The sequence below is a fragment of the Accipiter gentilis genome, chromosome 32, assembly GCF_929443795.1.
Source record: "Accipiter gentilis chromosome 32, bAccGen1.1, whole genome shotgun sequence".
NCBI classification, from domain to species: Eukaryota; Metazoa; Chordata; class Aves; order Accipitriformes; family Accipitridae; genus Astur; species Astur gentilis.
In genome coordinates, this window is record NC_064911.1 from 4,759,064 (window position 1) to 4,785,133 (window position 26,070).

Here is a 26,070-nt window from a genome sequence, read left to right on the forward strand (position 1 = left end):
AATCAGAGAATGGGTTGGGTTGGAAGGGACGTTTAAAGATCATCTAGTTCCAAGCCCAACACTGGACCCCTTTACCCCTTTGCATATTGGAAGCCTACTCACCCTTGCTCCCCAGTGGAGTCATGCTAGTATCAGCGCAAAATGAATCAAGATCTCTGTGGGTTTTGCGGGGTTTCCTTTCTTGTGCAACTTGACAACAACTGAAGTGTGGTTTGCAATTCTTCTAAGTCTTTAAAAAACTCTGGATGCTGGTTGCAAATGGATAGATTAATGCAGGAGGAAGAGAAATGTCTTCAAGTTCCTGTAATATGCAGTAACAGTGGCAGAAATGAACTCCAGATTCCTAACCCAGTCTTATTTCATTACCTGGGATAAACATATGGAGCATTGAAGAGTGTATTTTGGAGCCATAATCTCTCAGGAAGTATTTGGATAGGACTGTCATTCACGTGGCCAGCACCAGCTGGCCCATTGACCTCGTCACTAGTGTGATGCACTGCTTGGCTCTGTCATCTCCAGAGGGCTTCACACTCAGTTTGAACTATGCAGTGGCTTTTGGCCTTTTTTCTAACATTTCATAAAATAAATAAGCTACTTGAAGGAAGGCAGCTGTGAATTACATAGTGGATTTTTCCGCTTATGGGACCATTTACTTTTATTGCTGCTGCTGTCTAATATGGTCTAGCTAAAATCTTCTTCTATCCAAATGGGCAGCCTTTGGCCTTCTTCAACTGCAAAAATATAGTTGGACTGAAGACTTGTTTTCTCCTTTTGTTGTGTGTAGATGGAAGCTTAGTTCCTTCTGCAAATTAGCATTTTATTGCAACATAAAACAGTTGTGTCATTTCTGAGCATGCTGTCTTTTTGCATTTCAGACTTTTTGGGCAGAACAGAGATCCGTGTGGCAGACATTAAGAAGGATCAGGGTTCAAAGGGACCAGTTACAAAGTGTCTCCTTCTGCATGAAGTCCCGACAGGAGAGATAGTCGTCCGACTAGACCTGCAATTGTTTGATGAGCCTTAGAAGGAAAGGGACCAATATTTTATTTCAGTCTGAGTTCACTGCAATAGGTGTCTGCAGAAGCTGTCACAAAATCCTTACTGGTGTGGTGTGAAACTACTGCTTGCCCTTCACGTGTAAGAGGGTTATCAAAGCAAACAGGAGCATCTTTGTGCCTTGATAATTCTCACTGAAAAACAAATCCCAATTTAGTGAGGAGATCTCCCTCAATTTCTCTATGTGGAACTTGATGTTAGTTTCCTGGGTTTATGAAATAACCTAGTTGTTCATTGTGCTCCAGTCTGAAAGGCTGGCAAACCACATAGGTTGCTGTGCTTGCTCCAGTTACCCTACTCTTTCATTTACATGAAGAAGGCAATGTCGGTGTGTTTTGGAGGCTTTCTGCAGGGTTTTCCCTCTTAAGGGAATTCTGTGCCTATTGCTCAGCAAAGTGGTGTGTAAATGTAATGTGAATGGAAGGAGCAGTTACGTCGTAAGAAGATCTTTGAAGATCTTCATGATAGTACTGAAAAGACTTAGAAAATAAATAGTCTATATCTATAAACAGAGAAGATTCTATTAACATACCACTTCATGACTCACATTGCCCCGGAAAATAAATTATGTACAGGCCTTCTGCACAGAGGTGAATTGCACTCGAGAAGAGTCCACCCACTCGGTACCTTTGGAAGTTGCTGTTTTCTGTAGGAACGTAAATGTTTGAACAGTAAGCAAAGGATTAAACAGGGAGCCCTGCTGTATGTTGTGCTATACCACTTCAATACTCCTTTACTACTGTTGCTTGATTTGTGACTGTAGGTGGATGATCTGTCACCTGCAGCGGGGAAGAAAAAAAATCACGGCTCTAGCTCAGGAAGCTAATTTCTACCCCGCAGAGTCTAGTTTGCAAAGCAATCAGTGGCGACCAGTTCTTAAATTGTGCTGTACCTAACGTTGTTTGACATTGTGTTACTGAATTCAGGGCAGCAGCATACTGTAGCTCGCAAAGGTGTTTGTGGCGAGCCGGGCTGATCGCAGGTTTGGTGACCAGAAACAGAGCGCTTGCGATGGTGCAGGGTGGGTAACCCCAAAGTAAAAGCCTTGTCATCTAGGGGAATGCCAGGGCTCATATACCCATTTAACTCTACGAATACCTATGTACAGGCCCACATCCAGCAAACTTTCCTTGTTTGGCAAAGCACCCGGCTTTAAGCGTGCACTTAAGTCATGTTTCCCTTAACCACATGCGTAAGTGCTTTGCTGAGTCTGGACTTGAGAGAGAATAGACCCCTAAGAGTAAAATTGCTCTTTGTTCTGCTTGGATTCATTTTGTTCATGACCTATCATGCATACACTGGTATTTTTGTAAGGACTTTATTTCCGAATGGGAGGTGTCAGCCTGTTTCATTAGCATGTGAACGTTCTTGTGGAGCCTGTTGTTAGGTTTTGGTGTTCTTGCATGTCCTTTCAGTACTGGTTTCCACCTTTCCTGTATAGGCGGTGTTCTCTAGCACTACAAGTCTTATTGATTTCCATTAGGAAATTAGGATATATTCATAACGGATAGGTATATACAGTATGGTAATAAGTGTAAACTGTGCTGGGAAGTGTCTGTGTATTATAATTTCCTAAAAGACCACTGTAATGTTTCAAGCAATGGGAAAAAAAAATGTATGTTGGAGGGACAACAAAGTTTACATTTCATACTTTTCAGAATCGCTTTATTATTTATTTATTGAAGATAGTGTAGAATTTTGTATCAGAAATGACAGACATACTTATGTATTTTTTGAAACAAAACAGAGATACACACTTTAGTTAGAAATTTCAACTGACCACATTTTAGAGGGAGTGTAACTTCCTAGGCATGCATTTGTTTACCACTAACTGGCTGAAAACACAATTAAGAGAACTTTAAGTTTCTATTTTTCAATGTTGTTAAGAAAATTGTTTCAATTAAAATATGTAAATAGTACTAAACCCATGCTTTCCTAATTCCATATCAATACATTTTATTAAATATAATGTATATGAAAATACACATTGTTGTGGTAGGATAAAAAAAAGTGATAAAATCTATTAATGGAGTAACATTAAATGTCATTGTCTAACCTTTTATTGCTGTCCTAATTTTACTCAGTAGCTGTAAATACGGTGAACATTCATTTATTTCAGTGTTTAAAAAGTAGCATCACTTTTTTATGGTATCATTTCACCAGCATGAATTACAGTAACAACTAAATAGACAGACAGGACAAAAAAGACCATGGGTGTAATGCAGAAATCCTGGCCAGGTTTTCAAGTTGCTGCACCTTCCTCTGAGACTCAGCTGGTGTTGGAAGCGGAGGACCCTTAGCTGCAGGGGTTCCTTTCAGACTGCGACCCTTGTCATGGGCTTGTACAGTCGCACCATTTTGGGGAATTGTAACAGAACCGAGCACCTTCCTGACCACCATCACTTGTGATTTCCCACTTGCCCTCGATGCACAGCAATGTTTAACTCCCATTAATGTCAACGGGAGTTACATAAACATGATGATAATGAAAGGCTGGGGTTCAGCTCATAGATATCTAATGAATCCCTCATAATCAGTCTAATCCTTAAGAGGAAGCTTGTCCTAATCCCTGTGCATCGAGGACAGAATGTATATATACCCTTAGAGCCAGCCGACCGTGCATCGGGATGTTGCTATTTTCTCGCTTGCTCACCCTCAGTGCTCTGTAGCATATTGGCACTGTTGGCTTCCCAGACAGAACTGCTTTTCACCAGGGTTAGCCAAAGGTTCTTGGAAACCCCCTGACTCCTGCCTGGTTTTCCTTGTTCAGGAATGCTACAGTCTTGCACTGCACTTTGCATTAATTCCGCAGCTGCGTGGGCTGCAGGTTTCTGCTTTTCTACCCACTGTAGCTGCACAGACCTCCTGCTCGTCCAGGACTTCATGCTGTAGAAGCTCAAGCCTTTTACTGAAAAGAGACTCATTAGCTCTATTCCTACTTAGTGCTTTCATAGAGAAAACCGCAAGCTCTCATAGGCTTGTTTAAATACCACCTGTGTTCTGGAGGGTTTGGGGAAGGGAGAGGTACACAGCAATACCTAGGAAGTTAGGTATCTCTTTGTGCATTAAGAAAGTCGGCTGGCATTACCACCACATATTAAGGTCGAGCCATCGTCTTACAAGTGCCATGTGCTGGCTGTCAGGCCAAACTCTGTTAGTCTGTGCTACCGGTATTGAATACCTGTATTTATGTAGACCCTGTTTTTCAGATGCTGGTTATTGATCTCTGAATATCTTCATAAAATAGCACACCTTAGCTCACAGGTCCCTTTCCAGCCTATCAAGATGTGTGTAAACTTTTCCTAATGTTATGCAAAACAACCACAACAACAAAATCAAAGCCTAGATAATACCTGCTTGCATTTTGGATTGAAAGAGTAGATTCATGCACATAAGCATCCCCACTAAAACGCAGAGGTTGTAAACCTGTATATTGTAGAGTTCTGGGACTGGCTGGCTGCATTTGCTTTGGTAAAATTCATCCTTGTAGAGAGGCTGAGTACGAGTTCTCTCCGTTACTCATCCTTAAAATGAGGCACTGGTGAGACGGAACTGGTACGTGGCCCTCTGGGACTGGCCCTCAAGATGGGGTTTCATTTCTACCTTTTAGCAGGCTCTACTTTTTTGGAGAAGATGTTTTGCTTAGAAGTAATTCTTCAGCATCAAACTCCTTGGCTGGCAATCAAGCCTTTCTAAAAATAATACTGTGACTTTTTAATGCATTCACTGCCTTCATTGAAACAGTGGTCTTGCTTTGGATAATTTGGGAGAAAAAAGCCCTGAGAGAAGAAAGAGCAAAATCTGCAGCTGTGAGAAAACATGCAATGGAAAAGTTGCACTGGTGGTTTGGTTTCCAGGCTGTAATTCTGGGAATTTCATTTTTCCCTTAGGTACGTTAATTTTAACGAGGAGAATAGTATTTCTCCCTAGTGCTTCCTTGTTTTTAAGTCAAGTCTTGTAGTAGAACTGAGTTAATGGGTCAGAAACCGGAAGGGAACAACACCCGTTTTTAGAAATTATTAAAATGACTTTTGAAAGATGCTGGTGGCTGGGAATGGACAGAATGTCAACGTTGTTGTGGCTGCAGACAGGACAGGATACAGGAGAGAAAGGAAAGGAATTTTTTTTCTTTTCTTTTCTTTTCTTTTTTGGGGGTGGTGGTGGTTAGTTTAAAATCAGATCCACAGTCTCAGAGCGTAACTTCAATTATCCAGGATCCCAAGCATCCATAATTAACAACAGTGATTAATAACAAACCATGTGTTTGTCTTCAGCCTGGGAGAGCCACCCTGGATTTAGTGCAGCTCTGTATTTATGCAGGAGTTTGCGTGCACTTTTTTATAGAAGTGGAGCTTTTCTGTGTTTGTAGCAGCACTTACACTCCTCTTTCCAAGAATTACCTTTGGAGATACACCCGAGGTGCTTAGGCACTGTGTTGTTTCAAGATGCTTTCACAAGGCCTTCATAGGCTTGTAAACGTTGCTGTCGGGCTCTTTGCTTTCCTGGTGCCGTCCAGGCAGCTCTCACGACCATGCAGGAGGTACAGGGGTACGTGCTCTTTCCATACAGGCAATCGGCTGCATCAGCATCAACGTGCCAGTTTTCTGTCTCTCAGAGGACTTGTTCCCCCAGCCTATAGTCGTATTGGCCAGCAATGCCATTGTACGTTGGCAGGGTGGATGTCTGTCCTTTCACCCGTATCCCTCCCCATTTAGGACCTCTCCATCATTGCTCATTGCAGTAAGAATCAGCCTGGTTTTGTCAATCTGCCTCGAGAGCGTTTTCGCCCTGTGGAAAGGAGTCAGCCCTTCAGAGATGCCTCTCAGGAAAACTACCTGAGCTCATTTTCCTCTGTGCTCGGTCAGATGGAGCTGGAAGTCATCATGTCCGGGGCAGGTTCAGGTCTCCCCCTTTCAGGGGTCCAGCCTACCACCGGGCACGCACCCGTGCTGTCCTTCCCAGCAATGCCAGGCTGTGGGCTTCCACTGCCCACGCTGCCAGCCCATAGCCTCTGGTTCGTTGCCATTAGGGTTGAGGCTCACATTTGAGATCACCTAGTTCCCCTCCCGGCCATGATTTTCTTCACCTGCCGAGCCCGTTGGCTTCCTCCAAGCCAAACACCGGCTGCGTTGCACAAAGGAATGCAGTGGGCGACTGGAAAACACGTCGCACTGCCTTGCTCTGTTGCAGTCCCACAAGGTTTTTCTTCTGTGTACATCTTGTGAGTAAACTGGTGCTTCTGTCCCGTAATTAGTTAAGTCCTTTGGAAGGCATCACTCTTTCCTTCCCTTTAGCCCCAAGTCCCAAAGCTCAGCTGGGTGAAACAGCTCACCTGGCAGCGGCCATCTCTGCCACAGCCCCACAGCCCCTGGCTCGACAAAGCACTTCGGCAGACGCTTAACTTTAATTCGTGCCCCGATTCAGCGCAAAGGCATACGTAAAGCCAGCTGGGTGCCTGCGTGCTTTGCTGGAGATCCATGGAGGAATTCAAAAGGCTTCAATAATGTAGAGCCTACATTATGAAGTTGGTTCAAGGTCTGCACGGATTGGAAGACTGCAATAGAGGATCAAACAAGAAGTCAAGATTAAGATAAAATACAGAAGTAGTTTATAGTCTCTGCAGCTGGATCGGTTTTCTTCCTTATCTTCCCAAAAGTGTGTTTAGCCACTAAACTCACCAGAATTGTATTTACCGGGCAAATCATAATTCTTATACTTACAGGTTGCAGCACATTTGGAAGCACTGTAAAATAAAAAAACACTAGGCAGACCTTGGCCTTGGAAATACCAAGTACCTTGCCAAGTACAGTGCTGGTAGAAAGCCAGTCTGTAAAGCCCTGCGAGGTTGCACAGAGCCAGTGAGCTGCCTTGGGCACCTTGAAAGACAAAGCATGTCACTGAGCTGACACTAAGCCAAATAACTGATAAATTACAAAACTTTTTTCTAGATGCACTTGATTATTACGTATTTTATCAACATGAGTTTTTATGAGGGAACTTTTTAAATGTTCATTTTACAATTTTTTTACCCTTTAAAAATAAATGAATCACTTTTTGTTACATGTGAGTAGGGTTGGGGGGAAACATTGTGGATAATGCAGTTTTTGTAATATTATTAAATACATTTTCAAAACTAAGATGTGAACAAGCTTTCAAAACAAGTCCAGACTTTTGCTGCAACAGCGGTGTCTAGTTTCATACTACTCTCCTTACCACTGTGGTATTTCAGTTTATTCAAATCCAGCAGTCAAAACCCTTGAAACACAGAAAAGCTGGGAATCAGGTTAAATCACCTTAGCTTTGAGGGGTTTGCTCTGTACGTACATTCCACATGTATCTTGGTGTTTGTTTAGCCTCAACACTCTTGTTCTACATGCATATCGATGTATCTATAGTTAAATACGTGCTTATATATATATATGTGATTATTTGTATATATAATATAAAAATACAGCTATGTTGTCATTGTCAAATACTGAGTAAATCTAACAGAAAAGTGTTTATAGGCACCCAGTTTTGTCTGTTCATTTAAATATTTTAAAATAAGGACTGTCCTTGGGAAATTATTTTTCTGTACATAGGAGGATATATTTAGGACCTAATTTAAAAGAATAAAGAACTGCAGTAAAAACATGTTAAACTAGCCTAGTTGCTTGATAGAGTTGTCAAAGGCTCTGCTGTGACCGTAGGTGAATTCCTTGTGCTGCTTGTAAAGCTGCAAAATTGTCACTAACCCTGGATTTACCGGTCGGTTCTGGGATCTTAAAGTGTTGTGCAAACGAAGGGAGCTGGCGCTTCCTCTGAGACCCCCCTGTCAGACCCCCAGGCAGCAGCTCCTGCCCGCCGCCGTGAGCGCAGGGGAAAGGGGAGGGCTGGCACGTAGGGGAGTAGGGGAAAAAGGGAAGAAATAGGGGCCGACCTAAAAAGTAAGATCTTGGTGAGCGGGAGGAGAGCCGCCCCTCCAAAAAACGTGGGTGGGTGTCCATCAGGTGAGGGACTGGAAGGGAAATCCCTCCCAGCTGTGGTGGCTGCTCCATGGAAAGACCCTCATGGCGTGACCTGTTCCTGCCAGCGGGAAGAGGGAAGGTTGGGTGCAGGACCCCAGCGCTGGTCCGGGTGCTCGGCCAACTCGCTCTCACTCCCTCTCGCCCCGTCTCACCCTGTCTTTCAGGGTCTCCTAGGTTTGCACCACCACGCTCACCCCGGGATGGGCTGGTTTTGGGGTGACCGGGCAGCACCGCCTGAAAGGTCACGCCCGCGCAGAGGCACCCGCACTCACCCTCCTGCACCGCACGCATCCATTGCGCCCAGGCGAGGCCGCCGCCGCCGGTACGTGCTCCCCCCGTGGCGAGACAACCCCTACCCCACGGGGACATGGCGAAGGCAAACCACCCCCTGTGGGGCAAGTTTTCCTGGCAGGCTTTGGCTTTGTTAACAACTCGTGCGGAGTTACCCTAGTCCGGTCCTCATTGTGCTGAAAAGGAATTTAGATTCCGGCAGCCTTTGCAGACTGTGTAATGGCTACTTTCTATTTTTGTGTTGGTAATTGTTGAAAAAAAAAAAGATAACCCTAGTATTTTTCTCAATGTTAATACTTAGAATGCGGGAATCCCCCTCCCCACTGGTGGTGGTGGTACTTTTTAGTGCACTTTTTGCTGCCAAACAAATGGTATCAATTGGTTTCCCTTTTTTTTTTTTTTTTTCTTAAAAAAGTATTGTACTGTCTGTAGTATTCACATGATCCTAAAAATACAAAGGCATTGTAAAATAAGATCTGGCCAAATAGGAGAAAAAGTTACTTCTTTTTTTTTTTTTTTCAGAGAAAATGGAATTAATTTGTATTGTTCATTTGTATCACATGTAACTATTCTACGGTAAAAAGTTCACACTGTGAAGTTGGCTTCTTTTGGTTTTTTAAAGCATTTGTAATAGGTATAACAAATAATTATGAATCAGACACCACTGCTCCTCGTAAGACAATTTCAACTATAGTTTGATTGCTGTGAATGTGTTGTTTCCTCAGCCACGCTTGGTTAAATAATTATATTTACAGACCAGGTCCAATTAAGCAAAAGTCAAAATAAGTTCACCTGTTTGAGGAACTGTGCTGCTTCCCAGACTGCAGTCACTGCGGTGGATAACTGCTGATACGGTTCTAGGCTGTGCAATTTGTTTGAGACAGATGAGACTGTAGTTGTGCAAGTGAAATTATGCAAGAATAAATCCCCTTTTTTTTAAAGTTTAACTGCATACTGACACATTCTTAAGAAGTGCTGAAGAAGAGTGATATGGTGTCTGACACATTAAGTAAATCTTCAGATGAGTACTTTTGACAAAAGGGCTACAGAGGTATAAGCAAAAAGCGATGGACCCAACAGCAGGGAAATAACATACCAGCATTTAATGCCTGACACGTGCCACTTTTCATCTCTGTAACACATTGTTTGCATTTTTTTAGATTTGAAAATTGAGAGTTGAGCAGATCTGTAGTAAGAAGACAGCAAAAATAAATTATGAAAAAAAAATTAACACCCCCCCCCCCCCCCAAAAAAAAAACAAAACAACCAAAGGCACTTGCTTAATAGGCCAGGTGCCATTCCTTTGTGCGTGTTACAACTTTACACAGGCCCTGCTCTGCGGCCAGGCACGCCAGCAGCAACCTTTATGCAGCTTGTCAGCGACTGCCTGTGGCTCTGCTGCCTGAGAATATAGGAAGTCCCACACTGATCTCTCCCCTCATTTTTGTTAATAATGACTGAATTTTGCCAGCTGCCCTGAGGTCAATATCCTCAGTATCCTATTAAGCAGTGGGTCCCTTTGTCAAGCTCAGCACCCACTAATGCCTGCACCTTGAGGATGTATTTTTTCACAGCTGTTTTGGAGCTGGGTTGGCACAACAGGACAGCACTGTAGCCAAAGTGCCAGTTTGTAAATCACAGCTGCTGTAGCAGTAGGTGACATGGGACATGTCAGGAAGCTTGCCAGCTGTTTGGGGCTTCTTTGTCCAGGCCACTTTAATCCAGCTGGGCAAGGGCCAGCATCTCACTGCACAGCACTGAGCTCCGGAGAGCTGCATTGCCTCAGGTACAGCTCAATGCACCTCACTGCTGCTCTGTAGAGCAGCACCAGGAGTGGACAGTGGGGTGCAGCCTGTCCTCACAGGGCAGCACACCTCCAGCAGCCCCTCTGCCCTGCCTCTGGGCTTCCTGGGGGTCCCAAGTGCCACCCACCCATGCCACTGACACTTCAAGCCTCAGCACACCCTTCCCTTCCCCAGCAGAAGAACACGGTGCTGCTCCCATCGCCTCCAGGAGGGCTGGCGAGAGGCTGTGCACAGCGTTTACTTCTCCTACGTCCCCTCCAGGCAGGATGCACAGCCAGCAGCCCTGGGCTGGGCCTGGCAGGGAACATACTTCCAGCCTGAAATATCAGAGAAAGCACAGGACTAAATGGTATCTCACCTGCAGGAACTACTTCTTATTAACTTGCTCCTCCCCCCACCCCGCCCCCCGAAAAAAATGTGGCTGGTTAACAGATTTCAATAATGCAACTGAAATGAGCTAGTGCTATCAGTTCAACACCCCACCCCTTGAAGAATGATATCCATTTAAAATTAAGTTAAATGTCGGTTCTTGACCAAGGACCAACAGGGAGAACCAGGCAGCTTACTTACACACCCTTCACAAGCCTGTCTAAGATTATCTAAACAGAAAACAGAGGCACAGCACTTCAAGACAGAAACACTTACAAATCCATGTACAAATGTTAGCCAGGAAGCATGTACAGCTGGCCATGACAACACTGCCTTAGCACTTGCTAGTCGTGAAGCCCTGTCCTGTTGCAAACATTGTTGTACACCATTTTAAGTTACAAACACCTTAGCTCCTCACGAGTAAGCTTTCAGAGGGTAATTTTAGTTTAAGGCATATACAAAACTCTCTCCAATGATACAGACATGGAAGTAAACTGGGCCTGATACAGTGTTTGCTGCTGAGAATCCACTGATGACACAACTGTTTTAACAGCCACTGTTGGTATTTCTGAAAGCATCTACCAGTCACAGTTCCAGCGTTCACACCTTCCACACACAGAAAGAGCACCTGCAGCAGCAGGACTGTTGCTCCACCGCCCTAACAGTATATTGAGCAAAAGTTTTCTCTGGAGGCTGGCAGTACCTCAGCAGCAGTGACCCCATTTATCAGTTCCTAGAGCATTATTCTCCATTTCCTTCAGGGCAACGTTCACCTGCATTCAGGGTGAGCTTGATTTTCAAGCTGTGTCATGAAATGTTCAGTGATAACTAAGTGAAACTTGCTGCAGCTTCATTATCTTTCTCCCTCAGTGCTGCGTTTCCCAAATCAAAATACTTCACACCCTCTATTCAAGAAGAAATAATTTTATTGTTTCCATCTGACAGGTTTCACTGTGAATGACTAGGACAGCTTGCTAGACAGTCTCTCTCATGATTTTGGTGAGTTTCTGGATCTTTGACCTTGTTGACATGTCCACGTACTTCTCCCCAATATTGACAATCATGCCACCAAGGATTGACGGATCAGTCTAAAGGAGAAACATTGAACAGAAATTCTAAGGAGAAACATTGAACAGAAATTCTATTCGCAAACATTTGTTAGCTTAGTATACAATCTTTTACACTAGTAAAAAAAGAAAAAAGCTTTTGAAAGAGCCTTTTTAAAGATAACTTTGCAGTCACTGTATTCCAAAGTTAAGATTTTAGTAGTTAAAGCATCATCAGGTCTACAAGAAAGCACAGAACTATGTAATATAGCAGCTGGATTCAGTAAAATGGTTTTGTTTTGTTTCTAAAGATAAGAGAGACAGAAGTCCAGCTTAACATGGACTTGATGAAATTTATTTACAAATCAAACATCCCTACCTTGGTCTCCAGCTTCAAGACCTCTCCCTTAGCCAAGAATCCACTGAGAGCACTTTTTAGCTCAGTAAGGTTGGCATCATCCAAGGGCTGAAAAATACGAACAGAAGACACAGAAAATGAAGGACTTGAAAATATTCAAATGATGTATCAAGAACACAAATTTTCTATTCAGATTCTTCCAAAGACAGACACTTCCAGCAGGAAGGCAGATTCAGCAGCCTTCTTGAACAGGAGTAACCAAAGGACAGCACAGAAACAACAGACACTTCGTACCCTCCTAATTTCATGAAACATTGTGTTATTTGTGCACATATTCCCAGCAAAAGCTCAAGGCTGACATCTTCAGATAGCAAGCATTGGGAATCCATACTCGCCAAAGTAAGCACCTGATGGAAAACCTTGAAATCTGCCTCACAGCAGTGTTCAGGCTGTACAAGAAAAGATTAATTTTACTGCTTCTAACAATTAAGATCACCAGCTTGAGAAGAAACACAGCTTCCTGTAAAGCACTGGGCAGTGAGCTCCCAGCCCTGCTGCAGGCTTGCAGAATGCTCCTGGCTAAGTACACCTCTCTCCATCACCACAGAAGAACTCTGCATCCTTGTGGGAGAGACACTGAATTTGTCCTTGCTATCCCTACAAGTCACTTGGATACCACTGAGATAGAAACAAAAGGGACTTCACTGAAGAGTAGTGGCTTTGCAGTACCGGCAATTTAAATAATTTCTACTTCATAGCTAACAGTTTGAGAGCCAAAAGAAACTAACAACAACAACAACAAAAAGGCATCAGGAAAGTAATTTTGCATGTGAAATATTCAGGAAAACTTGTGGAAAGGTTTGCACAGACTTGTGAGTCCACATATCCCTGAAGGCTACCAACTAGACTGACAATCTGTGCTCATGGCCTACAGGGAGCCTGTTAATCTGAAGTGCATCAGTCTATTTAGGCCAGGTAGGCAGTTCACTGTAGCCCTACCCAACAGCTACAGATTTACATTACATATCTAGCTAACCAGCTTCCCACTCTAGCAGACCTGGGCATGGATTCGTTATTGAAAAAGCTACTCAAGCGCCAGAACCACTGTGCCTCCAGCTGGATGTTTACAGCTCATGGAAACACCATCTTCCCTCTCACCTTTCTGAGCACCAACCAGACTTGCCTGTCTGCTACTTTTGAAAAAGTCTTCCTACAGTTGTGGAGTTAGCCACTTGTCCCGATTACTGCAGATGGTGAATTAGGCAGCTGCTCCCCATGAAGCACAGCACCAAGCACCACAGGCATTCTCGGAGCTGTCGGGTATCTGCCTTGCTCTAGCTAATAGCTCATCTGTTAGTTCTGACCTGATCCATACGATCCTGATGGCAGAAATAAGAACTGGGGCAGTTGTATCTGCAGACCAGGCTAACTTTTACCAGCCACTGGGTTCACACACAGGAAGGAAAAATGTTACCTGTTAAGCTGAAATGGGATGAATAGGTTTAATTTCTGACCAATAATTGCTGGATATCAAAAAACTATTTGCAGAAAGCCTTTCGTCTCAGTAGAGGTGAGATATTTCCTCACGACCCATGTGGCAAGTACTTAAAACTATAGAGAGCAAAATTAAGAAGTTTGCCTTTTATACCGGTACCTGTTAAGCTCGATCTAGAGGTTCCTAACTCACCTGTGCAGTGGTGACTGTGCACAGCACTTCTCCGCGGTATGCGCTCATGATCTTCCCAAACGCAGTAACGATGTCTGGTGTGTAACGCAAGCGACCATTTTCAGCAAGCAAATCTGGAGAAGGCAGACGCATTGCAAGGCTTTAAAGCGCCCACTAGAAGCAGACTTGGTTAGCTAACAGCAATAACAAGTAGCCTCAGATGTTTTTCTGAAGTCAGATGGTTACTCACTCATGAGGTTGACAGTAATAGGGGACATCTTCTCTTTTGCTAAGGCATCATTCACAGCTTTTTGTTTAACTGCGCTCTTGATGTGAGGGTTCATAACAACACTGGATAGCTTAGGGTCCTTCAAGAGAGTCTAAGAAGACACACAAACAAGGCGATACAGGCCAGGAGTTTTCCAGGCATTACAAGGCCTAACTGGACTACTCGGAGCAGTCATTCCTTGAGTAAGAATGAAGAGATCTGAAGCTGATCGAAGTGAAATGGCAGCTCCAGGTGTAGCTCATCTGCAGTATGTTTCTTTCAGAGCTGATGCTCCCCCCGTATCACTTCGAAGCAGCTTAACCCTGGTAGCACAGTGCAGACGGCGCGAACGCCAGGCCAGCTCAAAGCGCGAGTCTCACAATTTGCAAGAGCTGAGTCCACCTCCCTCCCAACAAGAAGCAGCAGAAGAGCCCCGCTGCTCCCAAACCCCCGTGTGCCAGCTAAGGTGAACGCAGGCTGTGGAACAGCTTACCCACACTCGGCCCAGCTCCTTCTCAACCTGGTCCAGCTTCTTCTGCTTGGTGGCGGCGGAGTACAGCGCGGTGGCGTAGCGCCCTTCCAGCCCGTACACCTGGATGGGGGGCTGGGGGCGAGAGAGCGGGCGTCCGCTGAGAACCGCCCCGAGCCGGGGAGCGGGCAGCTGCCCGCCGCTCGCCGGCCCCCCTGTCCCCCTCTCACCTTGACCAGCTTGGAGACCGGCCTCGCCGCCGACGTGCTCAGCTGCCGCACCTGCGGGCGCAGAACGGCCGGCCTCGACACCGCCTCGGGGCGGAGGGTGGCGGGGACCGGGACCAGGACCGGGACCAGGACCGGGAGGGGGGGAGGCTAGAGACCCCGCGCGGGCGTGCCAGGGGGGGTGAGGGCGCACGCGCCACAGGCCGTTTCCTTCCCTCCCCTCCCCCCTGCCCCAATGCCCCGCAGGGTCGCCGCCGCCGCCACCCCCATCCCCGCCAACTTCACCTTCAGGGAGAGCCCCGCCACCGCCGCCGCCATCTTCCCCGGCCGCCGCTGGAGGTCACCGCTGCGCCCGCCCCCCGAGGTGAGGCGGTGAGGCAGTGCGCAGGCGCGGCGGCCACCACCACCCCCCGGCCCCGCTCCACCCGCCGTCCTTTTCTGCCGCGGGGCACGCTGGGAAGGGTCGTGCCTCAAGGCGACACTTTCCCGCCGCCGCGCGCTGCCTGCTGGGGGCTGTAGTTCCCGCGCGCGAGCAAAGGCCGCGGCCCGAGCGGCCCCCGCCGCCCCTCACAGCCGTCCCCCTCCCCAGCGCCCTCCGGGCAGCCTCGCCAGGCCCCGCTGGCCAGTCGGGGCGAAAGCCGAGCGCTAGGGCGCCCCAGCCGCCCGGCAAGCCCGAGGGGCGAGGCCGGGCCCCGCCGGCGGGGCCGCTTCGGCCCAGTTGTAGCGTCCCCCTCGTTGCCCCTTCTCGCACCCTGGTGCCGAAGGGGGCGAGAGTCTGGCGGTGCGGGGCTCTGGAGGGGGGGACCAGGGTGACCAGGCAATGGCTCCCCTTGGGTGGCTCACCCCGGCATCTGGCTGTCCTGCACATGCGGGCTAACACCCAGCCCCTCAGCTGGCCGTGGACGCGTTTGTGGCTTTGCAGGTGGAGGGGCCACAGGATGGGAAAAGGGCGGTCTGGGTGAGAGGGGCTGCCAGGGGGCCCTGCGATTGCTGTAACAGGGTGCAGTGACCCGCCGCCCCTTCTCACGCTCCTGTAAGGGTTCTGTAACTCACACGCCCACGCACATCCCTCTCTGTTCAGGTGCACCAGGAGAGTAAGCGTGGCGTGAGTTCTTGAACAGAGAAAATGTCAGCGGTGCTTTCCTCACAGACAGTTCTGCTGCCCTCTAACACAGTGAAACTACCTCGGAAACGCAATGAGCTATTTCCTCCCCTCGGATAAACTAGATCCAAATGTCTCCTGGGGCAAGGACACAATCTTCCAGGTAAAGCCGAGGGTACGCAGCTCTGACTTTGTCAGTCTTTCTGCATGACCTTGAGCAACTCGCTCAGGTCCTGCCTACTACTGAACTACCTCGAATGGTTAAAGTCTTTCTCTCCATAATTCTTCCATCTTTTCCGTTAAGAGAAGGTAAAACGCCTGCCCGGCTTCGCAGAGCTGTTACCAAGTTTGAGTAATTATTTTCTGTGGTGTGAGTAGCTCAGATGGGCGGTGCTATTGAAATACAAAGCATGGCGTTAATGAAAGGCATGCTGCATGAAGTCTGCAGGGCAGACTTCAAACACTAGATGTTGCTGTTGCTAACAAATTGAAAGCGAAGTGATCGCTTCAGCAACGTCAAAACCAGAGAATTAGAATAACGAACGCTCTTTAGGAAATAACAGCTTACCGTCCCACTAGAAATACGACAGTATCACCAACAGGCTAATTTATTCTGGATGACGGAGTATAGTTCCCTTTTCTATCCCTGCCTGTATTTGCTGTGGTGGCACTCAGAGGCACAAGTATAGCCCATGACAGGTTAAGCCTGACATAACACCATGCTTCTCAATAATTTTACTAACTACAGTCCTAAGAAAACCATATCTAAAATGTAGAAAAATTTTCGCTTTTCTTTAGCAAAAATGAAATTTATCTTCTTCTTTTTTTTTTTTTTTTTTTGCAATAATGTGCATGAACTGAAGTTTTGGAATGGTGCAGAGAATGCATTTATTTGAAGTGGGATTCCATATCCCAAATTTTGTTAGTGTAATTCTGAAACGCTCTATGATCTTGTAGCATTTTAAGACACAGAAAATGTGGATTATTGAGGCTAGTCAAATCACTGTGAGCTGAGGGTACTTCAGTGAACTAGGGATTGGGTCAAATCCTGATAGTGCTTTCAAGAATTAAAATGAGAGCACCTCTCACAGGTTAATTTTAGACAAGTAAAATCCCACAGGTGATAAACAGTTTGTACCTTTATGCCTTATACTGGAAGGAAAATTTAAATCCTGGTTTTGTATTTGGATGTCTGTTATAACAATGGATTCCTCCATCATCATTACATGGGAGTTTTTTAGGAGGCTTTTTTCCTCCTACAAAGCAATTAAACTCCCCATACTGCCAGTCACTCATCATTTGACATGTACCTCTAGAGGTCCCTGGTTTCAGTATGGTCACTTAGTGAGCACTTGAACATTTACAAGCTCTTCCATGAGAAACACCTGGAAGAACATTCACTTGTGGGTCTGCCACTTTAGTGCTTGTAGGATTGTAACCTTACAGTACTCATTCTTAGTAAATGAGGTGGTATTATAAACATCACATTTTTCTCCCATTGAGACAGACTAGAACTGAAATCATGCAAAATATATTTTATTTTCCTTTTATTGATAAATTTGAGTTTAGATACATTTAGACACACCCTTGTGCTTATATTGAAGACACATGGACTTCACACGGGCAGAACAGCCACAGAGTTCACTGTAATCAGCACTTTTATGTCTCTAGAAAGAACATGATGATTCTTCAACCGTGGTAGTGGTGGGGATGTGTTTCGATCAGGGCCCAGCTGCATGAGGTGTCATAAAACTTGCAGCAAGACTTACACCATTCCACAAAGAACTTGCAGCATGTAGAGGTAAAAAAGGAGATGAGGTTTGTAACAAGGCATCTGCGGTTGTCACAGTGATGGCAGCATATCGGGTCAGTGCCACAAAACGTGCCAAACTTACCCTCTACCACACTATGGCCAGCTCCTTTAAAAAACCCAAGACTTGCCACTCATAAAAAACTCTAGTAATTATACTAGTCACCCATAATTTTTAAGCAATGCTGAAAGCACTGAATACTTTTCTCCCTCACCTTTCAACTCACCTGAAACATGAGCTTTTGGCCTGTTTTGAATGTGTTCTGCACCTGCTAGACAGTAATTGCACCCGTCTGTTTCCCTTTGGCTGAGCCTGGGATTCCCAGACTCGGCATGGGATAGTCCCAGAGGAGCCAGGGTGTAGCTGCAAACAAGTTCCTGACCTCTGTAAAAAGCTTATGTTATTTACAAGAAGTGGAGGAGTTTTCCTCTCATGGTGCTCAAGTTAATGTCAGAGAATGTGGCACAAAAAAGCTGTGATCCAACTCACCTCCCCGTTGCTACTGTGTTTTTGTTCCTGCAGCTGCTGAAGGAAGGGTTTTGTTTGTTTGTTTTTTTCTCTCTCCCAGGGGCTGCCCTTTATCTTCCATGGGAACAGTTGGTACTCTTGCTGAATGTAATTCACCTGGTTGTTTTCCATACCTCTGCTCCATAAGCAGTTCCGCTTGGGCAGGTAAGTTCAAGTGCTCTGTCACGCTGACTCCCTGGAGACTAAGCCTTTACAGGCAGAGTGACCCACCCACTAAAATCTTGCTGCCTAGGGAAGACCTGAGTCATTTTCCCATTAAGAAAAGGGTTTTTCAGTCAGTGGCAAGGGGACAGAAAACATTTCTTTTTTTTTTTCCAAACTGGAAAGAATGATTGTAAAACCACAAAAATGGTTAGGGGAATTCAGAATAGGAGCAGGAGCAATATTAATTGAGTTAGGTGACTGAACTCACTCACCTTAGCATCAGGACACTCTGCTGAAAGCTCTTCATAGGGACATTTGCAAAACCAAGCACTTATGCCTACATCTTCCTGCCCTGCAAGGGAGGTTTCAATCTAGCATTGTTATATGATAAAATGATTAATCTTTATGATTTTATTGTGCATGTGATAATTCTGGGGTGCTCATGTTGTTCTAGTTTATTTTCCATGCTACCATGGTAATCTTTTGTAACAAGGGAACAAAACCACAACTAGGTGCTTGTAGCTTCCTTGGCAAAATATCTACACTTTTTAAGTGCAGACTTAAAAAAATCTACACTCTTTTAAGATACCCTAGAAAGCCTGAAAAATTAATTTAAAGGTGAGCTATGATATGATTTTTATAAGTTGGTGAAATAAGCGCTAATCTATGAGGCTTTATATTAGAAAAGGTGATGTGGACTCACTTGGACATTTGACTGTTTTAGAGGTTGTCTATGAAATATCAAAGGTTAAAAGAACTGGTTTGGGAAAATACGTGAATAATAGACATGCTTTGGTGTAGGTAGTACTAACAGTTGAGCTTTACCATTTCACACATTGGCAGAGGAGCAGTTAGAATGTTGCACTGAGACTCGGGAGATTTGGGATCTATTTTCAGCTCTGCGTTGGGCCTGCTGATTGGCTTCTAATTATTCTGCGCCTCAGTTCCCCTATCTGTAAAAAAGCAAGAATGAGACCAACATCCTTTATAAACAGCTTTAAATTCTGTTGATGAAACACACTTTATTAATAGCAATGATACCTTCTCACACAAGCTGGCATTAAAAAAAATGGTAAATTCACAAATGTCAGTCAAATCATGTTAATGTGCAAGTGGCTATGGAGAAAATAAAGAAGAGGAGGACCCTCATGCCTGCTCCATCACTGCCGTGGAGAATGAGATGTTAACTTAGACTCACCTCTGGAGTCAGAATGGCAACATACACAGTGCATTAGAGGTGTTGGTCCATATTCTTGAGATCTGTTAGAGAAATGCCCAATAAAGTGGCATAATCAGCAGAGATCATTGACTGAAGAGATCGAGAACATGAACCACCCTCTCAGCCAGGACTGAAAGTGCACCTTCAAGTGAAAGACCTCTCTTCCTTCAGTTTAAACTTGGGCTAGATACTGGCCTGAGTCATAGCAGGGCAGATCTCCAAAATACTCAAGTCAGAGGTATTTCTGCATAGCTGAGACCCCAGCCTGCCATGCACTCACCGCATGTAGATCTTCATATCTGCCTTGAACTGAAATTAGCTGTCTTGTGCATGGATGCAAGGATCTTGCCCCATAAGCATATTGCAGCATTCTGTGTTAGACAGATGCCTCAGCAGATTCTGGTCACATATTAGGGCCACAGTTTACTCATTACCACAAGAGGGAAGCCAATACCAATAATATAACTTTATTCATGTATTAACTATGGTTATTGTGGCAAGATTTTTATCCATTTCAAAGCTGTTGCATGTCTCCTTCTCTTTTCTTGTAGCAAACTTGCATTTGATCATATGTCAGAAACTAAAGAACATTATTCTACATTCCATTTGCTCAATGTCCTGTGAAATGAATTTCATGGATTTGCCTGTCTCGTTTGAATGGCAAATACATAAACCTGAAAGAGAAAGTTGGGATGAAACTAAGCTGGTTGCTTTCTTAGCAAATTTAAACAGTCCACATGCAAGTAAGGGGAAGTTTGGTGGGCATGGCACTTGAAAAAATAAAGATGGTGTTTTCCCTCATTTGGGTGAGCATGAGAAATTAAAGACTATTCTATGAGACACAGACATAACTATTTCTAGTAGTTCTTAGCCCATAGTAAGGATAAATTAATTCAGCAGGTCTTCTGACTCTTGTTAGCCTGTTTTGCAGTGTATGTGAGCACCTTCTTTATGGATTCATTTATTATGGCAAACCTGATCTCACTTACTCTGCTGCAAACCAGAGTAACTCTGCTGATTTCAGGAACTTCATTGAATCACTTATCTGGTGGTATGGTATCTGTGAAAGTCACCCTTGTTCAGATCACATGCTGAAGGCTTAAACTTGATAGGTCAAGATTTGTTGTTACATTTCATTTTGCAGCCAGACGTTATAATATGCGTGCAGCCTTTTGAAAAAGGTCTTTGTAAAGTGGTGAAAGCAGTGCTTTTGCAAACAGGGATTTTTAAAATAGTCTGGGTGTAGCGCAGAAACTGAATGGGGATTCATCGACCAAATTTCTTTGGTTGATGTTTTCCTGGTCTGTCTTCTAGATTGCTGCAAGATATAAATATTTGAGAGTCACTGTTCAGAAGATTTCTGTAGAGCATTGCTGACATATGACACCGGATAGAGATCATAATTCTTGGTGTTTGGAAGTCACAATTTTTGAGGAACAGCAGAAATGTGAAGCCAGCAGAAACGCAAAAAAACACATATGTTGAGGCTTCCTGTGAAGACCCCTAGGGTGTTCCCTGCAAGTGCAGGAGAGGGAATCAGGGCAAGGTTGTGAAAGTCACAGACATAGACAGCAGTCCCCAAAGGACATTTGCATAACTAGCTTCTTTGTTAATTTAAAAAAAAAAAAAAACTTTAGGAGCATTTTGGGTATTTTGTTCTCCACACCACTGCACTCCCTATACAGCAGTCATACCTTAAAATGCTTTCCTAAAGGTGCTGCTGGTCCCAGAGAAATTGTCAATTGTTTCCTTAAAAGGGGAAACATAGCCGGAAATATTACTGTCGCCCAAGTGGGCAGACACCTTTCACAGACCCTCACAGTACATTGCTGTTCAGGTATTCCCACACTACTTTTCTTTCTTCTTTCCCTCCAATGCTGTTTTAGGCCCTGGTCCTGTGTGTAAATATGCATGCATTTAACTCTAAGTACATGAGCAGTCACACTACCTCCAGTGAGACTATTCACATGACTAAAATCATGCACTTGCATAGAGATTTCCTGAATGAAGGGCATAAAAGGAAATGGCCAGGTTAAAAATAATGGGTTGGTTTTGTCCCTGATGTAATGCCTTTGACACTAGTGGAATTATACAGGGCTGAAATGGATCCAATATGTCCAAACAAAGAACTATCTCCAGCTCTCTCACCTGCCAGTTTCCGTATATATGTTTATGGCGTAATCAAAGTCAATCCTCCTTTCCCTGTGCTTGGGTGGCTGAAGCTGGGGGGGGAATTCAGATTGTTTTGCACCGGCGGGAGCTGCTCTCTTTCAGGACAGTATCTCCCCAGGTCCCAGGTGTGTTTGCCCAGCAGAGCTGTTATGCCCATGGAGCTTCACCAGCGCCTGTATTCCCTGTGCCCCTGTTGCATGGTCACTGCCACAGGGTGTAGCTGGGGTGGCTAACAACAGAGCAGGTCTTGCCTGTCCTGCTATTTACCTGCCTCTGTCCAACACTGAGCCATTCTGTGGCCTTAGCAGGATCTGCTGATCTTGGGGCAACAGCCCCTCTTGTTTCGATTGGTGTCTAGGTTGCTTCTCTTTGCCTCCTGCACCAGTGCTGCTTTGTTCTGTGTGGGTATTAAACACTCCAGATGAATGCTCACACTTGAAAGCAGCTGGTATGTAAACATTAAAAACAACAACAATAATAATGAAAAAAAGATTGTTAGGTTTAGAAGAAATCCCTCTTAAAAATGTTTCTCCCTCCTTTCCGTGGCTGTCCTGCCCCGTGCCCATGTGGTATTTGGGATTCCCCAGCCCGTGCCATTGTGAAACTCTGACCTGGGACCTGTGTGAGGCTGAACTCACACCTGCAGCTAGACTTCTGTGCAGCCCGTCTATGGTTTCCTCCAGATCACCAAAAGTGTGTGCCATACCTGTGTGCTCACCTAAATACTCACTAACATGGGATAGACCTCTGAATGACAAAAGTTAAAGAGTCAGGAGAGAGAGGGAAAAGAACCCACCCCAAAACACAATGCTGAATAAACAACCTCTAGCATCTAGGGCTCATGACTGCTTTTGACAAGATCTATCTTTAGTTATAATAGTGAGTCACATCATTGTGATCTGACTTTACGGTTAGTTTGAGGTATGAGCCAGGCCATGGGACCGAGAGCGAGAGCGAGAGCATCATGGGATGTAGCTGTAAAATTCCACTACTCGCTACTCTCTAAATCAGGTTTGAAGAGCATTAAGAAACAGGAAGCGTGGGGGGCGGGGTGGGGGAAGGCATTTTTTTAGTGGAAAATTATTGCAGCGCACGGTGCATCGTGATGTAGTTCATCAGTGCAGGGAGAATAATAGGGGAGGCGTATTAGCAATCGGAGACGGCCATAATAGTCTTGAGCAAAGCACACCTCTCTCCGCATAGCTCTGTGTGCAAAGTGTCACGTCTAACCCACCCCACCAGCCACCACAAGCTAATGCAGGATTTTCTTGGATGGTGCTGTGTTGCTTAGCAACATTGCTAGGCAGCATGCTATACATCATGCACAGCGCTGGCTACTATGGTGTAGCAGGGCTGCTTCCAGTTATTTTTCTCTGCTATAAAATATTAATTTTCTGCTCGCCAGCAGACGCGGCACCAGGAGGTTGAGGGACGCTGCCTCCTGGGTGGACATGTGCAGCTCCTGTTGACTGTAATGGGAATCACAAGCAGCCTCAGGCTGAGCTGAGCTCCCGGTGTGTAAAATGTGGGCACAATTCCTGAGATACAAACACTTGCCATACCTGAGATGGCATAGAGGTTGGCTTTAACATAAATAAATAAATAACAAGGCAGTGAAGGTGATGTGACAGACAGAACAATCCATGTGACGTGTACTGCCCTGCACGTTTTTTCCTCTGACTGGCATAAGCAAATCCTATTGTGAGGACCGCGTGTTTGTGTACACAAAGAGAAGGACATTTACTCCACATTCTGGGATATTTTTGAGGGCCCTCCATGCCTCATCCATTGTTGGACGAGAGCTCATATTACAAACACCAGTGGTGGTTTTTTAGACTGATGAGTGTGATTTCAGTGGAGTCTGCCTGCCAAGCCCCTTCCCCAAAATGATTGCATAACCAGCTGTTGCACGCACACACACACACACACACACAAAGAGAAAACCAATTCTATTCTATAAGAAGCTGAGATGTTATTACAGAAGGCAAACAACAGAGAGACTGGTCCCCAGAGCTACAGAGAAGATGGTATCTGCAGCTCACTTCAGATGTGCAGACCCAGAACCAGGAGCTGTCCTGTCTGAGCGCAAAAGAGGCCTCTGCAAAGGGTCTGCACAGGACAGGGTTTGAATAGTTCTGAAATCGCTGCACCTACAATGTTCATTTTTTGGACATATCGTTACTGATACTGTTAGCAGCAGGTGGCAAGAAGGGGGGAATGCAAAAGAGCTGGTAAAAGGCAGCAGATAGTTTCTGGCATCTGAACACAGTGTTTTTCTTCTGCACATCAGTGGACAGACTCATTGTTTGAGCCAAGCAAAGAGGGAAGCAAGAGGGGAAAACCACACTGTCAAAATACACAACGGTTTGTGAGATGAACAGCTGCATTACCCTCCATTTACACTGGCAGATAAGGCAGCACTGATGGAGTCAGCAAAACTGTGTTTTGTCCAACAATTATTTTTGAAGAGAGCAGGAATTTAGTTTTAGCTTAACCCACTCTATTGTGGGCACACCTTACTGCATCTTGGGGTGTATGGTGGAACCAGATAAATCAGACTTTTCTACAATAGAGTGGTATGTCTTTGCACTACAGATCCTGGAGGAGTACAGCGACTGCAGTTTGATAGAGAAACCGTTCTCGTGGCGTTCAATGGCATTTGTCCAACAGCAGAACAAAGACAGCGACAGAACTTCCATTTCACGTTTTTTTACCAAATCGTGGCAGACTGAAGCAAATTCAGTGCCCAAGGCTCAGCTCCTCTGTCAGGCTCCTCAATCTTTGTTTGTACATAAAGCCAATTTAATCCTAGGAGATGATCAGAATTTGCGCTGAAAGCAGTATATGTAACTAACACTTTGGATTGAAAACTACTGCTACAGACAAGTAAAATATCATCCCTCTTATACCTGTGCTTCAGGCACAAGTATCATCCACAAGCCTGTCCCGGTTTTGCAGCCCTTTTTGTCAGGTGAGATAAAAAAGAATATTTATAATCTGTCTTTTTTTAACCTGAAGGACTTGAATTGGAATGATTGCCCAGTTTTATTGCTAGATTTTTAGCAAGATATTTCTTCCCTAAAATGCTTCAACATATATTGACAGCAGTCACAGTAAAATTTAAGGTGTACAAAATATTTGCAGAATTTCACCATACGTTTGCAAATCTTTCTGTCACTTTCACAAAGCCTCTCAGCACTGATCACTTGACAACGGATGGAGCTGCAGTACTTTTGGTGAACGAAGACCAAGCAAAAAAATACAAGGCTCATAACTGTGCACATCCACTGATGTGTCAAGGAATGGCTTCCCCTTGTTATTCAAGCAGAGGCATGAATTTCTCCAGAAGGACACCTGTGAGTGGTAGAGGAATGCCAGACCCAGCGCACTTCTAGGACAGTCAGACGCCATGCCTGGTTCCTGCCAACATGAGGACTTCTTCGGCAGAAAGGTACTTTGCTATGAGCGTAAAGGTCATTTATACCTGCTGCAAGACCTCTATGGAGTCTTAATGCAAATGACAATCTCAGCCCTTCTTGAGGGCTGAGAGTCATCACAGTAAAATTTAAAAGATAAATTACACCTTACCACAAAATGGTGCCAAATACAGCACATGCAAGCATCTAAGTCTGTGCAGAAAGTAGAACAGTGTTATGTTGGGCAGGAATGAAAAAAAGAAACAAGCTAATCTGTAATGAAATTGGAAAAGAAAATAGCCGAAGGACTTTTTCTCTCTGAGTTTCATGGTAAATACCACTCAGTTTTTGGTATCATTAATATGACTACTATTAAGCAGTAGCCCCACTTACTTTTGTCTGTGTTTTGTGGGCACGCCTCAGCATTTTACAAGTTGGAGATTGTGCTAAGAGCTGGAAATATTGTATCATCATTTCATTACCACCTGGCTTAAAGAGAGGATCCATTAATCTGGTTTTGTAGGCATCAGCTGTGAGAAAGTAAGGGAGGAGGCCGGTACAAAATCTACTATAGTTACTGGGAAACTGCAATTATTTTTTTAAAGAAGAGGCAACATTTTTCTTCTACTTCCTTAAATTAATCATCACAACTTCATTTTTCCCCTTTCTTCTATTTATTTGCAAGAAAAAAGGTTTGTTTTTTTTTCTTTCATGCTACAAGAGATGTCACAGTCTTCTTTCTCTCCAAATGACTCAGGGTCAACATAAACTGAAAAACAACTCTAACAGAACAAGCTTTTCACAGATAAACACACAAGAACTGAATCCAGTGCTGGTCTCCTCCAAAAACTATTTGCATATTTCCCTTTCCTTTTTATCTACCTAGCATGCATGGATAAGGGATAACATGTAGTTATGTTCAGAAGCAGAAGAGCTCTGCTATAAAGATGTGGACAAATATGTGGCATGCCAGAGAGGTTACATGTCACCTACTTTACCTGGAAGAACTCTTGAAATTAATATAATTGGGGAAAAAAGTGAAAACCAGCACTTCATAAAAATTAAGTGCAATCAGATAGGATGTGTATCTGTTTGTGGGCATAGCAGTCTCCCTGA

The 26,070-nt window shown here is 44.7% G+C and overlaps 2 protein-coding genes and 1 long non-coding RNA gene across 7 annotated transcripts in view; 2 read left to right on the top strand and 1 right to left on the bottom strand.

The window, feature by feature from the left end:
- Positions 1–7,335, top strand: part of ITSN1 (intersectin 1) — a 143,226-nt gene extending 135,891 nt beyond the window's left edge. For all 5 annotated transcript variants that reach the window (XM_049834911.1, XM_049834914.1, XM_049834913.1 and 2 more), the window contains one exon: positions 876–7,335. In XM_049834911.1, coding sequence (XP_049690868.1) covers positions 876–1,024 — 149 coding nt within the window. In that variant the 3' untranslated portion in view covers positions 1,025–7,335. The remainder of the gene's footprint in view (positions 1–875) is intronic.
- Positions 7,336–11,436: 4,101 nt separating this feature from the next.
- On the bottom strand, positions 11,437–14,946 carry ATP5PO (ATP synthase peripheral stalk subunit OSCP). Its single transcript, XM_049835228.1, has 7 exons — positions 14,848–14,946; positions 14,566–14,616; positions 14,360–14,470; positions 13,849–13,978; positions 13,620–13,732; positions 11,954–12,040; positions 11,437–11,616 (listed from the first exon to the last, which is right to left on the bottom strand). The coding sequence occupies exons 1-7, from the start codon at positions 14,878–14,880 to the stop codon at positions 11,503–11,505; spliced, it is 639 nt and encodes a 212-aa protein (XP_049691185.1). The 5' UTR covers positions 14,881–14,946; the 3' UTR covers positions 11,437–11,502.
- Positions 14,947–15,639: 693 nt separating this feature from the next.
- Positions 15,640–24,979, top strand: LOC126053188 (uncharacterized). The gene is made up of 3 exons (XR_007510293.1): positions 15,640–15,827; positions 18,044–18,147; positions 24,727–24,979. It is a non-coding gene; the product is annotated as an uncharacterized LOC126053188 (long non-coding RNA).
- Positions 24,980–26,070: the final 1,091 nt, after the last annotated feature.

What these genes read in the sequence shown, in the direction of transcription:
- ATP5PO (XM_049835228.1), bottom strand. Translation starts at nt 14,880, where the DNA reads ATGGCGGCGGCGGTGGCGGGGCTCTCCCTGAAG. An exon ending in TATTACTGTCAACCTCATGA is followed by an intron (nt 13,733 to 13,848) that starts GTGAGTAACCAT and finishes TGCCTTCTCCAG; the next exon opens with ATTTGCTTGCTGAAAATGGT. An exon ending in TCTTGAAGCTGGAGACCAAG is followed by an intron (nt 11,617 to 11,953) that starts GTAGGGATGTTT and finishes TTTCTCCTTTAG; the next exon opens with ACTGATCCGTCAATCCTTGG.